This window comes from Ipomoea nil, unplaced genomic scaffold (assembly GCF_001879475.1).
Source record: "Ipomoea nil cultivar Tokyo-kokei standard unplaced genomic scaffold, Asagao_1.1 scaffold3069, whole genome shotgun sequence".
NCBI classification, from domain to species: Eukaryota; Viridiplantae; Streptophyta; class Magnoliopsida; order Solanales; family Convolvulaceae; genus Ipomoea; species Ipomoea nil.
The window spans coordinates 10,120,262-10,132,664 of record NW_017619497.1 but is presented as its reverse complement, the minus strand read 5'-3'; the positions used below and the strand labels follow the sequence as shown (position 1 = coordinate 10,132,664).

The following is a 12,403-nucleotide window of genomic DNA, read 5'->3' as shown; positions in this document are numbered from 1 at the left end:
ATGGAGGTAAACGAGCAGGTAATTGCGTTTTCATTGAGAATTGAATTTGGAACATTGTCGTTATCAATTCAATTGTCGCATCGACTTAGTTGGAGTTATTCCATATGTAAGTTTTGTACCACGAAATACATGCTAATATAGCAATTTTTCATTAATTAACAATAGATTTTTTTATTTTCTCATAGTTATTTTTTCATGGATCCCTAAAAACTTATCAGAGTTGCTCTCTTCGATTGGAATGGGCAACAAAAAAGTATGTCAACACGCTCCCCAAGGCATTGGTCTAGTGGATGATAAGTCTCACTTTAAACTTCATTTCAAGTTTTCAACAATAGGGGTTCCATCTTTGTGCGCAGGAGCTAGTGGGTCGGTGCGAGTTTGCCGTTTGACCAAGTTCATTCTCCCTAACTCAACTACCTAACCCACTCCCCGACAACGACGCTATTTGAAATGTCAAATGTCGATTTTAGTGGTGGAGTTAGATTGACTAGATTGAAATTATTGTTGGAAAAAAATGCTTGTATTTTGTAATATTTTTTTTAGATACAATAAAAAATATAGAAAAAATAATGGAACAAAATTAGATCATTATTTGACATCGTCAGACATGTTTAACTTGAAACATGAGAATTATCAAAAAGTTAATTTCTCATCACAAATTTTGCACCATCCGAACAGTTGAGTTAATAATCAAAATGGTCCCTCGACTATGTCGTTTACTAATTTGGTACTCGACTATCATTCTTACACGATTTAGTCCTCAGCTATGTAAAATTTATCCAATTTAGTCCTTGGTTAAATTTTCTGTTTGTTGAACGTTAAAATTGAGAACAAAATTGTCATTCTACGAGCTTTCTTCCTCTTCCCTATTAAACAACGCCAACCATGCAACATTGCAACAGTAGTTCATAATCATCCACTCCATCGGACCTTGTGAATTCATTGCCTCAACCCCACGCCCCATGATTCGCACGACGTCTGAAAGGCTCTTAGGGACGAACGCAACCACTCTTAGGGCTCTTAGATGGGGCTTGACATAATTCATTATAGAGTTAATACCCAAAATCGTCCTCGACTATAGTGGTTTTTCTCAATTTCGTCCTAAACGACTTTGGTGACCTAATATCGTCCCAGACTTTTGTGTTTCGCTCAATTTAGTCCCAGACTTTTGTGTTTTTGCTCAATTTAATCCTTCATTTGTTATTCTGTCCATTTTGTGTTAAATAAATAGACAATTCAGTAATTTTAATATTGACATTTCTTTACTCATAGACATGTGAACTGCGAAATCCATTTTTTTTTACGAATTACTCCCAGAATTACTCCTAAAACTGCGAATATAAAATTTGATTTGCAGATCCCGGAGTAATTCTGGGTGTAATTCGTACAAGAAAGAGGAATTTCGCACTTCACAAGTTGAAAGTAAAGAGAGATCAATATTGACATTACTGAATTGTCCCTTTATTTAACACCAATTTGACGGAATAACAAATGGAGGACTAAATTGAGCAAAACACAAAAGTCTGGAACGATATTAGGTCACCAAAGTCGTTTAGGACGAAATTGAAAAAAACCACTATAGTCGACGATTTTGGGTATTATTTAACACTAGATATACTTGACACTTTATTGGACCTATTGGCTTAATGAGCACTTTGTGACTTCTGGAGTATTACCTTATAAATGAATGTAATGTAAAAATTTATGATCATAATATCTTATTAATACGTAATATAAATGTTTAATATATTCTCCAATAATTAATAAATGTATAAAATCATAATAACGCGATTTATTATTATTATTATTATTATTATTATTATTATTATTATTATTATTATTATTTATGAATAACTGTATAAGAAGCATTTTATATACTGAGTACATGTTTATTTGCGTGGACGCCAAGCTTGTTTGTGAGTTGAGGGAAAGGGCAAAAGTGATATATCGTAAATGATGAGGGGCAAAATTGTCGAATCGTGTTGAGTCTCATAACAGAATCGCCATCTGGAATTCGTTTCTTTCCCGCGCTGAATTGGTTACAGAGATGGTTCCATATTTGTCAGAGTAACTGCTCGCAACTATATCAGTCTTTCTATTCTCACGTTCACTTCACGCACTCTCTCGTTTCCTCTCTCTACAGCTGAATATTCTAAGAAACCGCCATGGCCACCGCTCTGCAAGTGGAGGAGATCATCCTCCTCCTCCTTCTCGTCTTCCGTTTCACCTCTGCAACTACCTTAACCACGGCCACCACGGCCTCCGTCTCTGGCTTGCCTCCGTCGTTTCCGCCGCCGGTAGTGCAGTCTCCTAATCGCACTGATGAGGCTTACACGCCTCCTCTGGTCGCCACCGTTCTCTTCACTCTAGGCTTCCACGAGCTGTCTACGGCCGCCGTCAGTGCGAATATCTCCGCTACAAGTCCGATCACTATATTTGCTCCTGCGGATTCATCGCTTGCTACTTGTCCTACGTGCTCTCTCTCACTGCTCCTACAGGAGCACTCTGTTCCAGGACTGTATCCGCTCCACTTCCTGCGCAAGTTAGCCTCCGCCACTAAAATCCCAACGCTAGCCAAAAATCGCTGCCTCACTGTCACGACCACCGTCGGAGTGGCGCGGGATCAGGATCCGGGGAAGGTGTTCGTCAACGGTGCCGAGATCGTTCAGCCGGACATCTTCCACAACTCCGTCATGGTGATTCACGGCGTCGAAGGCTTTCTCACTCACCTCTCGACGAAGTCGTGCAACATGGAGGAGATGACTACTATGTCGTTCCCGCCTCAACCGCTTGGTTCTACAACAGGAACAATGATGATATCTATCATGCGCCTTATGCAAAATGACGCCATCCTCCGGCTGGAGAGCATCGGTTACAGAATCGTCGCATTGGCGATGAAAGTGAAGTACGCCGAGATTTCCAAGCTCAAGACCATGACTGTGTTCGCTATTGATGATGCCAACCTCCTCGCCGGTAACGGTTTGTTGTATCTCTCTAATTTTCATTTTCATGTTGTTCCGAACAAGAGGATCCTTGCACCGGAGCTGGTGAGTTTGCCGGCTAAGACCGTGTTGCCTACCATGGATGGTGAGCACAAGCTAGTGGTGACCACTACAGGCGGCGGAGGGGCACTGTCTCCGTTGAGGATAAACTATGTCAAGATCACGTCTCTTAATCTGCTGCACAACAGCAGGATCGTCGTCCATCAAGTGTCTGCGCCATTCCCCCATATGATTGATCAGACGGCTCAGGACAGCATTCTGCATACTGATAAATCACAATGTGATTTTAATTCGACTGATGGGACGTGCAACATCGATCATGCTGTGAATGCTCCTTTGTTTCCGGCGGATTCTGAACGCCATTATGGTCTCTGAACTTTACATACGTTTAGAATACCTGTGAGTCACTCTAACTTTCTGTGATTGTACCTTCACGTCCACAGTTATGAACGGAAAGCTTCCAGGATTGATTTGAATAATACGCTTTCAAATATTCACAAAACTTCAGAGTTCTTTTCTCAGTATTAGATTAGTTCCGTGAAATTCACGTTTCACTGTTTCGGCCAACATTACCGTGGATCAAAGAAATTCTGGCTTTATTTAGAACTTTGATGGAAATAGAATTCAGTTGCAAATTTGATGCATATCCAAACTTTGAACAATCAATGATATAATGAATTCTTTTAGCTCTGGAAGTGTGTTTGTATTTGCTGCTCTGCTTGCTTTCCGGCCTTGTAGCCAGCTTCTATCTCTATTCTTACTGGATCAATAACTTTAACAAGATTACAGTGTCAATCCCCTGTGTTCTGCCAAGCCTGAAAATGCAATAGCATTATTTGAAGAGTAATACTCATGCTTTATTTGAACTCATGAGGCTACATACTGTGAAAAAGAATATGAAAAGTGAAAACAGAGGGCAATTCGGGCCTGGATAATTTAAGCTTGATTCTCCTACATCTAATATGTAAAAAAAAAAAATTAGCATTTTCCTTCTTTAATTCACTATAGTAAGAATCCATGTCAATTTAATAATTTTCATTAAACACACTTAATACACCAATTTGTATATAATGAGAATTTAATTTCCATCCATATCTAAATGCATAAACTCTTAATTAGGATGGATTGTCCTTTTAACCCTATTAAATTACTTGTTAGGCTGGTTAAGACAACTTCAATTGAGTTGATCCCGATCGTTTTGATAATTACAAGATTTTAAATTTGACTTCATGAAAGAGTTCTCTATTAGTCTCAGTTTGTGCCGGTGAGAACCTAAATTCATTTCTTTCCTTTTAATCATTTGACAACTAAGATCACAAGACAGACTTCACCCAACATTCAGGTAAGAGTTGGGGTCATTTTCCTAAATCAAAGGATGGATTGTAGTTAATCATGATTATCTTAGCCATTTAAAAAAAGGTGACTTTTCTCATCCTCTTATTCTTTGCCAAGAATGGTAATGATCTTCCTGTTCATCTGATCCAAATCTGCAGAAACTCAATTGACGGGGGGCTGATCTGAGTCATTCGGCAACACGTGTTACTTAATTGCTTCCTTGCTTTTACCCAGAAAAGTGTTGGACCTTTACATGGAATACATGTTCACAATCAGGACGAGACGACGAGTGCTGTCTTTCAATTCTCTTTCAATCTTGTTGATGCGCACAACTGCACACAATCCCAGAAAAAAGGTTTGAGTGTATAAAGTTCTTCTGTAGCCTTCTGGGCAAACTTATTGGGGGTGAGCTGTGACTCGCAATTTGCTCCCCTTTTGGTTGTGTCCACCAGTATAATCTAGCTAATCTTTTATCCTTTAGTGCTTATCTGCATATCCTTTTAGTGGTTATCTGCATTATTCAGTAAAGGAAAAAGGACACATTCTTCATTTTCATATTTTACAGCATTTTTCTATACTTAATTTTCACTAGAAAAGCTTTTACCGCACGGCAGTGGTGTCTATCACTGTCTAGTGCCTGGGAAGAAGTTGCAAGTCTGAGCTGGGAGTCAATGCTTACAAACTCTCTACTGTGCAACTTTCATCAATGAAAAGGCCCCAACTAATTTGCTTCTTTTAATGCAGGGGAAAAAAAAAAAAAGCACCGTTTGCAAAAGGAAAAGGCAGGGCAAAGGTGGTATCGCTTTCCAAAGACAGGTGACTAGTCAAAAATATCCCACACTTTTAAATCCAATTTAACAACCATTCTTGACTGCACTGGATGCGCATATAATAATCAGCATGTTGCGCCAATGCGCCATGCTTTGCTGCTGTGTACGAACGTTTTTGGTTTGAATTCACCAGTGTTTGGTGCTCTCTTTGGTTCAGCCTTCAGTTGTCTTCCTTATTCTCACTGTTTTCTGCTGTGTTATTTCTCAAGAACCATCTGCACAAAGTTTCTATGACCATTTAGGATGTTTTTTTAGAGACAGATGTTCAGTCCTCTTCCACCCTTAGCAGGAAATGGAGAAACTGAGAAGTTCTGTTGGGGCTAATGGAACACAACTACCTGACAGCTGCCAAGTTGTGTATTCTTTGAACAAGGTAAAACAAGATTCTTGAAATCCTTGTATAGTAGGCTCCCAGATTGTTGGAAGATGTTAATGTTGATGTTTGTTTTAATTTTGTGCCTGTGTTCAGCCTGCTGAAGATTTGATCAGAGAAATAGCTGTTTTGGAGCTGGAAGTTGAGTATTTGGAGAATTATCTACTTGCCATGTATCGCCAAAGGTTTTCAGAATGGTTGGCAAGCATTGGACATGGAGATTCAGGCAGACATGATTGGATAATGTTCAACAAGAAAGACAGCAGAGAAATGCAAAAGAAACATTCAGCTGCAGAGCTAGATGATCCTAGTATTCTCAGATGCCAATCATCTTTATCTCACACTGCTTCTTCCTTCAGAATCTCTCCTCCCATTGCTGAAGCTCTAGATTCTTGCCATTCTTTGCCTGACTCACTTCAACACTGTGCTCAAGAATCCACTGCAAACAATGTTGATGAACTCTGCTCATTTGTTTCTCGCCGTCGAGTTCATGAATCACCAAACTGGCTCTCAGAAGAGATGATCAAATGCATTTCAGCCATTTACTGCAAGCTTGCTAGCCCTTCATCAGAGCTCGGGTTGCAGACCGGAGAACATTCATCCTTCCATTCATGGTCTCATAATTCTTTTCACTTGGAAGAGCCTTCTGTCACTGCAGTTGAGCTGCGAGGGCTCTGTCGCCGTGGACAAAGCTTGAACCGTGTACACCACGTGCTGCAACGTTTCAGGTGAGCTTAATTACATTGTGCACAAAAACTTGTGTCAGACGGTCACCTTAAGAATTCTTGAATGTTGCTGCAGATCTTTAGTCTCACGGATGGAGCAAATTGATCCAAGGAAAATGAAACACGAGGAGAAGCTAGCGTTCTGGATCAACGTCCACAATGCATTAGTTATGCACGTAATATTTCTGTAACTATTGATAGATACGTTCAGTTTTAACTAAAAGGTTAAAGTAATTGTAAGACTGTGATTCCCATATACATACTTTGTAGGCCTTCTTGGTTTTTGGGATCCCACGAAGTAATCTCAAAAGGGCCTCCCTGCTCCTTAAGGTTAACACCTATACAATATAAATGTACAGTCTTACTATTAATTGAGACGAGACGCATTCTTTATAACTAACAGGCTTGAGAATTGTCTAGGCTGCTTACAACATCGGAGGAAAAGCTGTGAGTGTAGAAATGATACAGAGCTGTATTCTAAGGTGTCAATTGGCACGGCCTGGACAAGTATATGTCACACTTATTAATGTTGTCACAAAGGTACAGTACAACAATGTTGTCTTGATGGTGCTGAATGATGCTTCATTGTGTTTGCAGTGGCTGCAGTTGTTGTTCTTCCCCAAGCAGAAGTTCAAGCCCAGAGATCCACGGAGGGCGTACGCGATACAACACGAAGAGCCTCGTCTTCGCTTTGCCCTTTGCTCGGGATGCCATTCTGATCCCGTGGTATTATTAGTCACCCGTCGGACCATATTTGATCGTTAGTCGGAATTTGACCATAGATTTTGACAGTGTTATGATCTACAGGTTCGATTATACACTCCAAAGAGAGTGTTCCAGGATCTTGAAGTGGCGAAAGAAGAGTACCTGCAGATGAACATTAGAGTGCACAAGGAACAGAAGCTGATTATGCCTAGGAACATCGAATGTTTCGTTAAGGAAGTTGGTCTGTGCTCGTCTGGGTTGCCGGAAATGATAGATCAGTCTCTGCCGGAGAAATTCAGGAAGAAATTCCGGCAGACGGACGCCGGAAAGTTGTGGAAGAAGATTGAGTGGGTTCCTCACAGCTTCAGTTTCCGTTACCTGATTTCAAATGAATTAGCGGAGGGAGTCCTGTCTGTGTAGTCCTTATTTTCACAAACACGGTCTTAAATCCCAAGCTGTTTCTCCAATATTGGGCCCACCAAGAATTCTTGTGCTCTAGTATAATTGATGGATAATTGATCGAAATGTGTGGTCAAACAAGGCAAATTCCAAAAGTGTGTCGACTTTTTTTTTTTTGACAATAATATGCAAAACTCCTTTGGGAGTTGTGTTTTTGGTTGTGTCCCGTCATATTTTTTTTTCGTTATTTTCGTAAAACGCAAGAGGGACTTGCGTTTACATATTTGTATACGTAAAACGCATTATGTAATTGCGTTTTCTAGGGTATACGGTATAGGCAAAAACGCAACTTACTCTTGCGTTTTACGTATTATACCGAAAACGCAAAAGTTAGTTGCGTTTTTTGGAGTTTTTGTACCGGCAGTTTCCGGCGATCGCGAAGAAGCACAAAAACACAATTAGCACATGCGTTTTTGGTTTCATTAGGTAAAACGCAAACTGTAATTGCGTTTTCTAAGTGTTTTTTGAATAATTCGAAAAACGCAATTCAGTCTTGCGTTTTTCACACAATTCCGGGAGTAGCGCCGGTAAATAGTCCGCATTTCGGAGTTGCGTTTTACGTATTTTTTTGGATTATACGTAAAACGCAAGAGCGAAATGGGTTTTTACATATTCCATACGTCACATGAAAACGCATTTGGTAGATGCGTTTTACGTATACAATACGCAAAACGCATTTCGCTCTTGCGTTTTACGAAAATAACGAAAAAAAAAATAGGCCGGGACACAACCAAAAACGCAAGTCCCAAAGGAGTTTTGCATATTTTTGTCAAAAAAAAAGTCACCACACATTTTTGAAATTTCTCTTGCCCCTCTACACATTTCGGTCAATTAATTGATTAATTGCTACTAATTTTAAGCCCGTGTTTGATAATACTATATAAGGAGTTTCAAAACAATCTTTATTTGGGTATAAAAAATTTCAAATTCAAATTTGGTTAACTCTGAACCTGTTCAAAATTAGTCTAATCTTGAATCGATCCTTGATGATAATCTCTAATCATACTTGAAGATGCATTAATGTATTATCGGTAAAGTCCGTTTTGTGATCTTAGCAGACAAAAGATTATAAGGAGTTGAACCAATTTAGATTATTTATAATTGAAAAAAAAAATTAATACACAACTCACATAATCATATGAGAGTCAAATTTTTTTAAAAAAAAATTAAAAGTTTATAATTATCAAGTTAACTATCTGATTAAATTGACTGGTTATCTAATTTGCATGACAATTTAAATTGGGGAATGAATGGGTGCAATTTGGTTGGTCAAAGATGGTCCACATCGTGCTTCATAACGTCATCAATTACCGCAGCCAACAGATCCAAAAACTATGTTCAGCCACTGGTTTGCTTACAAGTCAATGTATGGTATTTGTATTGTAATTAATTATATGTGCCATTGTGCCCAAGTCCTTTCTCCTTCTATTTTTTTTTTAAAGTACTACTATCTGTTCATACTTACTTTCTCAGTCTACTTAAATATAAAGAGTTAATAAATAGTGAATAACAAATTGTGTTAAGTAATCAATGTTAACAGATTAATTTGACTAATATATAGATAGTGCAAGCAAATTCGATCTTTACTATGATCCCAAGATATTTTAGCATTTAGCAAGTTATTTTGATGGCTCTCCAAGTTCATGAAAGGTTAACCATACAACCTTTTCCTCCACTATAAAACATGCAGATCCTGTTACACCTCGTTTCATCAAAAACTGCAAATATCATATCAATCTTGTCTGCTGCGTCCTAAAATTAAAGCCTGAAATATATATAGAAATGAGTTTCACAGAAGAACAGGAAGCTCTGGTGGTGAAGTCCTGGGAATCAATGAAGAAGGACGCCGGAGAATGGGGCCTCAAATTCTTTCTCAGGATATTCGAAATCGCACCGTCGGCGAAGAAACTCTTCCCTTTTCTCAGGGACGACGATTCCGGTACTCCGTTGCGCCAAAACGCAAAGCTCAAGACCCACGCCAAGTCGGTCTTTGTTATGGTAAGCCAGTTACACTAAATACTGTCTACTGAACTAATGAGTTAAGTCCGTAAAGACATTAAGTTTTTGAATTTAATTTCTAATTTAACGAGATCGCGAGGAATATATCAGTTTTAAATAATAGAAGTGGTACTAATTGTTCGAATATCACATTCTTACATGTTTTTTTTTTTGTCACGTTTTACCATTTTTTAGACATGTGAAGCTGCGGTGCAGCTGAGGAAAGCCGGAAAAGTTGTGGTGCGAGAGTCGAGTTTAAAAAGGTTGGGTGCAACGCACTTCAAATATGGGGTTGTGGATGAGCATTTTGAGGTATTGTTGCATATCTTTTATAGTATTAATTGGTATCGATATGAATAATATTTGATATAATTGTATTATGTACTATGGCACTAATTGAGAAATTGTTATAATTATAATACATATATACCAAATGGCAGGTGACGAAGTATGCATTATTGGAGACCATGAAAGAAGCAGTACCAGAAATGTGGTCAGTTGAAATGAAGGATGCATGGGGAGTGGCCTATGACCAGTTGGTTGCTGCAATCAAGACTGAGATGAAGCCTTAACTTAATCCCATTATTAAATCATTAATTAAATTAAATATCACTAAATAATCCTTCAAAAAAAAAATATCACTAAATAAACTATGTACTTGGTGTCTTTTTATTTTATTTTATTCTATTATGAATAGTATCAATATTGTTTCCTTTTATAATATAATTACACATGTTGTATGGCAACTCAACCGAGTTGTTCTTTAAGTTAATTTACCTTTTTTTTTTTTTTTTTTTTTTTTTTTTTTGTAGAGTCACAATGTGGGTTTTACCACATGCACGTCAAAATTATATATGTCATACATTGAATATTTATAGAAGTGTTAAAAATTTATATTATTTTAATTTTTTATCGAGATTGTAATAACTTTTTTACAATAAAAAAGTAATTAAAAAAACTTTGAATTTGCAACCAAAAAATCAAGTTTAATTTCCCACCATCTTGCAGATTCAAAAAAAATGTCTATCATTATTATCAATCACTAATTGAGCGAAAGTGGTTAATAACACTGATTTTGTTGGGTATAGTTCAGAGTTTTCACCATCAGACACAGTGACTAATTATCTCTCTGAATTATAGACACCTTTATTAGTAGATCACTAGCGGTCAAAATATTTAAAACTTACTTAACTTTGTCTTCAACCATTTTGTGCCATCACACCATCACATTACAAAGTAAAGGAGTTCCATTACCTTTTATAGTTGCTTCTTGGAAACATAGCACATGTTTTTTCCAGCAATATGAGCTGTTCTAGTTGTCCCCAAGCTTGCTTCCAAATGTCTCAATACATTAAAAAAAAAGGAAAATTAAATATATTATAATGCATGCAATCTTTGACTACTCTAGATTCATCCATTCACTAAACAATATAATTTTTTTTATTACTAATAATTGTTTTATTTTTTTTTTTAATACAATGTCATAAGAAACAAACAAAATAATTACAAATAAGGATAAAATACAAATACGGAGTAATTACTAAATTATTTGGGGAATAACAAAAGTCATCAAACTCAAATAACTCCCAATAAACTACTAAATTAAACATGAAAAAAAAAACGAGCAATTAACACTTTTAAAATGTTAATTCTATGTTTTTGCTGACTGAATTGCAAAATGTTTATTTTTATTTATTTATTATATTATTATTATTATTATAATCGACCTGGATAATAATATATTTAAAAATAATTATAACCAAAAATAGTTTTATTTTATAGAAATCTGATTTATTTATTTATTATTATCTTTTCACTACATCTTCTTCTTAATGAAAAAAAAAATAGTTGAAAATTAAAATTAAAATTAATTCATTTATAATTTATCAATATTAAAGCTCAACTCTTTTGTTACAGTAAAAGTCCACTCGGTTAATGTTACCACAGCCACCGGAAACTCTCTCATCGAAAGAACGTCGCCGGAGAATCGCTCCGGCCGCCGGAGAGTAGTAATCATTGAGGGCGGCGCTAGCTTTGATGGCCAGCGCACACATATCCTGAAGTGAAAGCGGCGCGTGCGACATAGAAACCGGGAGGAGAAAGTAAAGCTGTCCGAGCTGCAAGTCTTCGTCTTCGGCAACCTGCGGCATTGCAGAGTCGACGTTCATCGCTTCGGAGTTGGAAAGGAAGCAGTCCGGGTTGTCGGAGAGAACGTCGGCGGCCTTCACCGGCCGCCGGAACTCCTGCAGCGCACCGTCGTTCATATTCACCACCATGGCCGCCGCCGGCGTGCTCATTATTAATCTCCCGCCTCGCCGGCTCTCCGTCGCGTGAGCGGATGCGCAAATGCCCATTTTCCGATTCTCGGAGGGGGGATAGAGAATTGTGTATTGTTTGAGTGAATTGAATGCAAGTGATGATGAGTTTATGAAGGCCTTATATGGGCTTATATATTGGTTAGATTATGCACTTTTTTTTTTTTTTTATATCTATAATTTTATTTTTTTATAAATAATTTAATGATTGAAAGAAATAAAATAATAAAATATTATAACTTTTGTACATGCATATTGGTGGTGTATGGACTACGCAAAATCCTTTTTCTTTGGATACTCTTTTATTTGGATGCATGGTACTGGGAAAAAAACTTTATTATATATATAATAAATGTGAATCATAATAAAAAATTAAAAAAAAAATAGTAACGAGAGAAACTCCTGATCACTTTTGGATAATGTGTAGTATATAAATCTCGTTTTTATATAATATAGTTAGTAAACTATATTAGAGATATAAACCTAAAACCTCCCTTAAAAACGATTGTCTTTGCTCGAGACTTACACCAACATAAATTTTACCTCAAAATAATAATTTTTAATCGTGCATTTTTCTTGTAGTGCATCCAACTAGTATTGAGCAGTCTTGTAAATTTTCTAAAAACTAAGTGAAAAAAAAAAAAAAATCATCTTTGGGATA

General features: G+C 37.2%; 4 protein-coding genes across 6 annotated transcripts; 3 read left to right on the top strand and 1 right to left on the bottom strand.

Moving 5' to 3' along the window:
• The first annotated feature begins 1,871 nt into the window (after positions 1–1,871).
• On the top strand, positions 1,872–3,637 carry LOC109165244 (fasciclin-like arabinogalactan protein 21). The gene has a single exon (XM_019313925.1). It carries the CDS (start codon positions 2,166–2,168, stop codon positions 3,375–3,377), a length of 1,212 nt encoding a protein of 403 aa, XP_019169470.1. The 5' UTR covers positions 1,872–2,165; the 3' UTR covers positions 3,378–3,637.
• A 1,333-nt stretch (positions 3,638–4,970) lies between these two features.
• LOC109165243 lies at positions 4,971–7,437 on the top strand. 2 transcript variants are annotated; one of them, XM_019313923.1, is made up of 8 exons: positions 4,971–5,153; positions 5,429–5,540; positions 5,637–6,268; positions 6,342–6,441; positions 6,536–6,595; positions 6,686–6,772; positions 6,863–6,991; positions 7,073–7,437. In XM_019313923.1, exons 2-8 carry the CDS (start codon positions 5,460–5,462, stop codon positions 7,388–7,390), a joined length of 1,407 nt encoding a protein of 468 aa, XP_019169468.1. In that variant the 5' UTR covers positions 4,971–5,153; positions 5,429–5,459; the 3' UTR covers positions 7,391–7,437. The 2 variants fall into 2 exon arrangements, with proteins under 2 accessions (XP_019169468.1, XP_019169467.1); XM_019313922.1 differs by having other exon boundaries at positions 5,377–5,540.
• Positions 7,438–9,055: 1,618 nt separating this feature from the next.
• Positions 9,056–10,133, top strand: LOC109165248 (non-symbiotic hemoglobin 1). Of its 2 annotated transcripts, XM_019313934.1 has the most exons (4): positions 9,056–9,427; positions 9,623–9,739; positions 9,868–10,011; positions 10,057–10,133. In XM_019313934.1, exons 1-3 carry the CDS (start codon positions 9,212–9,214, stop codon positions 9,997–9,999), a joined length of 465 nt encoding a protein of 154 aa, XP_019169479.1. In that variant the 5' UTR covers positions 9,056–9,211; the 3' UTR covers positions 10,000–10,011; positions 10,057–10,133. The 2 variants fall into 2 exon arrangements, with proteins under 2 accessions (XP_019169479.1, XP_019169478.1); XM_019313933.1 differs by lacking the exon at positions 10,057–10,133 and having other exon boundaries at positions 9,868–10,030.
• Positions 10,134–11,319: 1,186 nt separating this feature from the next.
• On the bottom strand, positions 11,320–11,781 carry LOC109164860. The gene has a single exon (XM_019313405.1). It carries the CDS (start codon positions 11,779–11,781, stop codon positions 11,320–11,322), a length of 462 nt encoding a protein of 153 aa, XP_019168950.1.
• Positions 11,782–12,403: the final 622 nt, after the last annotated feature.

Bases quoted from the DNA above. Each gene is read 5' to 3' on its own strand.
- LOC109165248 (XM_019313934.1), top strand. From the start codon at position 9,212: ATGAGTTTCACAGAAGAACAGGAAGCTCTGGTGGTGAAGTCCTGGGAA. The intron at 9,428-9,622 runs GTAAGCCAGTTA...ACCATTTTTTAG, and splicing joins CCAAGTCGGTCTTTGTTATG to ACATGTGAAGCTGCGGTGCA. The intron at 9,740-9,867 runs GTATTGTTGCAT...ACCAAATGGCAG, and splicing joins TTGTGGATGAGCATTTTGAG to GTGACGAAGTATGCATTATT.
- LOC109165244 (XM_019313925.1), top strand. From the start codon at position 2,166: ATGGCCACCGCTCTGCAAGTGGAGGAGATCATCCTCCTCCTCCTTCTC.
- LOC109164860 (XM_019313405.1), bottom strand. From the start codon at position 11,781: ATGGGCATTTGCGCATCCGCTCACGCGACGGAGAGCCGGCGAGGCGGG.
- LOC109165243 (XM_019313923.1), top strand. From the start codon at position 5,460: ATGGAGAAACTGAGAAGTTCTGTTGGGGCTAATGGAACACAACTACCT. The intron at 5,541-5,636 runs GTAAAACAAGAT...GCCTGTGTTCAG, and splicing joins TTGTGTATTCTTTGAACAAG to CCTGCTGAAGATTTGATCAG. The intron at 6,269-6,341 runs GTGAGCTTAATT...ATGTTGCTGCAG, and splicing joins CACGTGCTGCAACGTTTCAG to ATCTTTAGTCTCACGGATGG.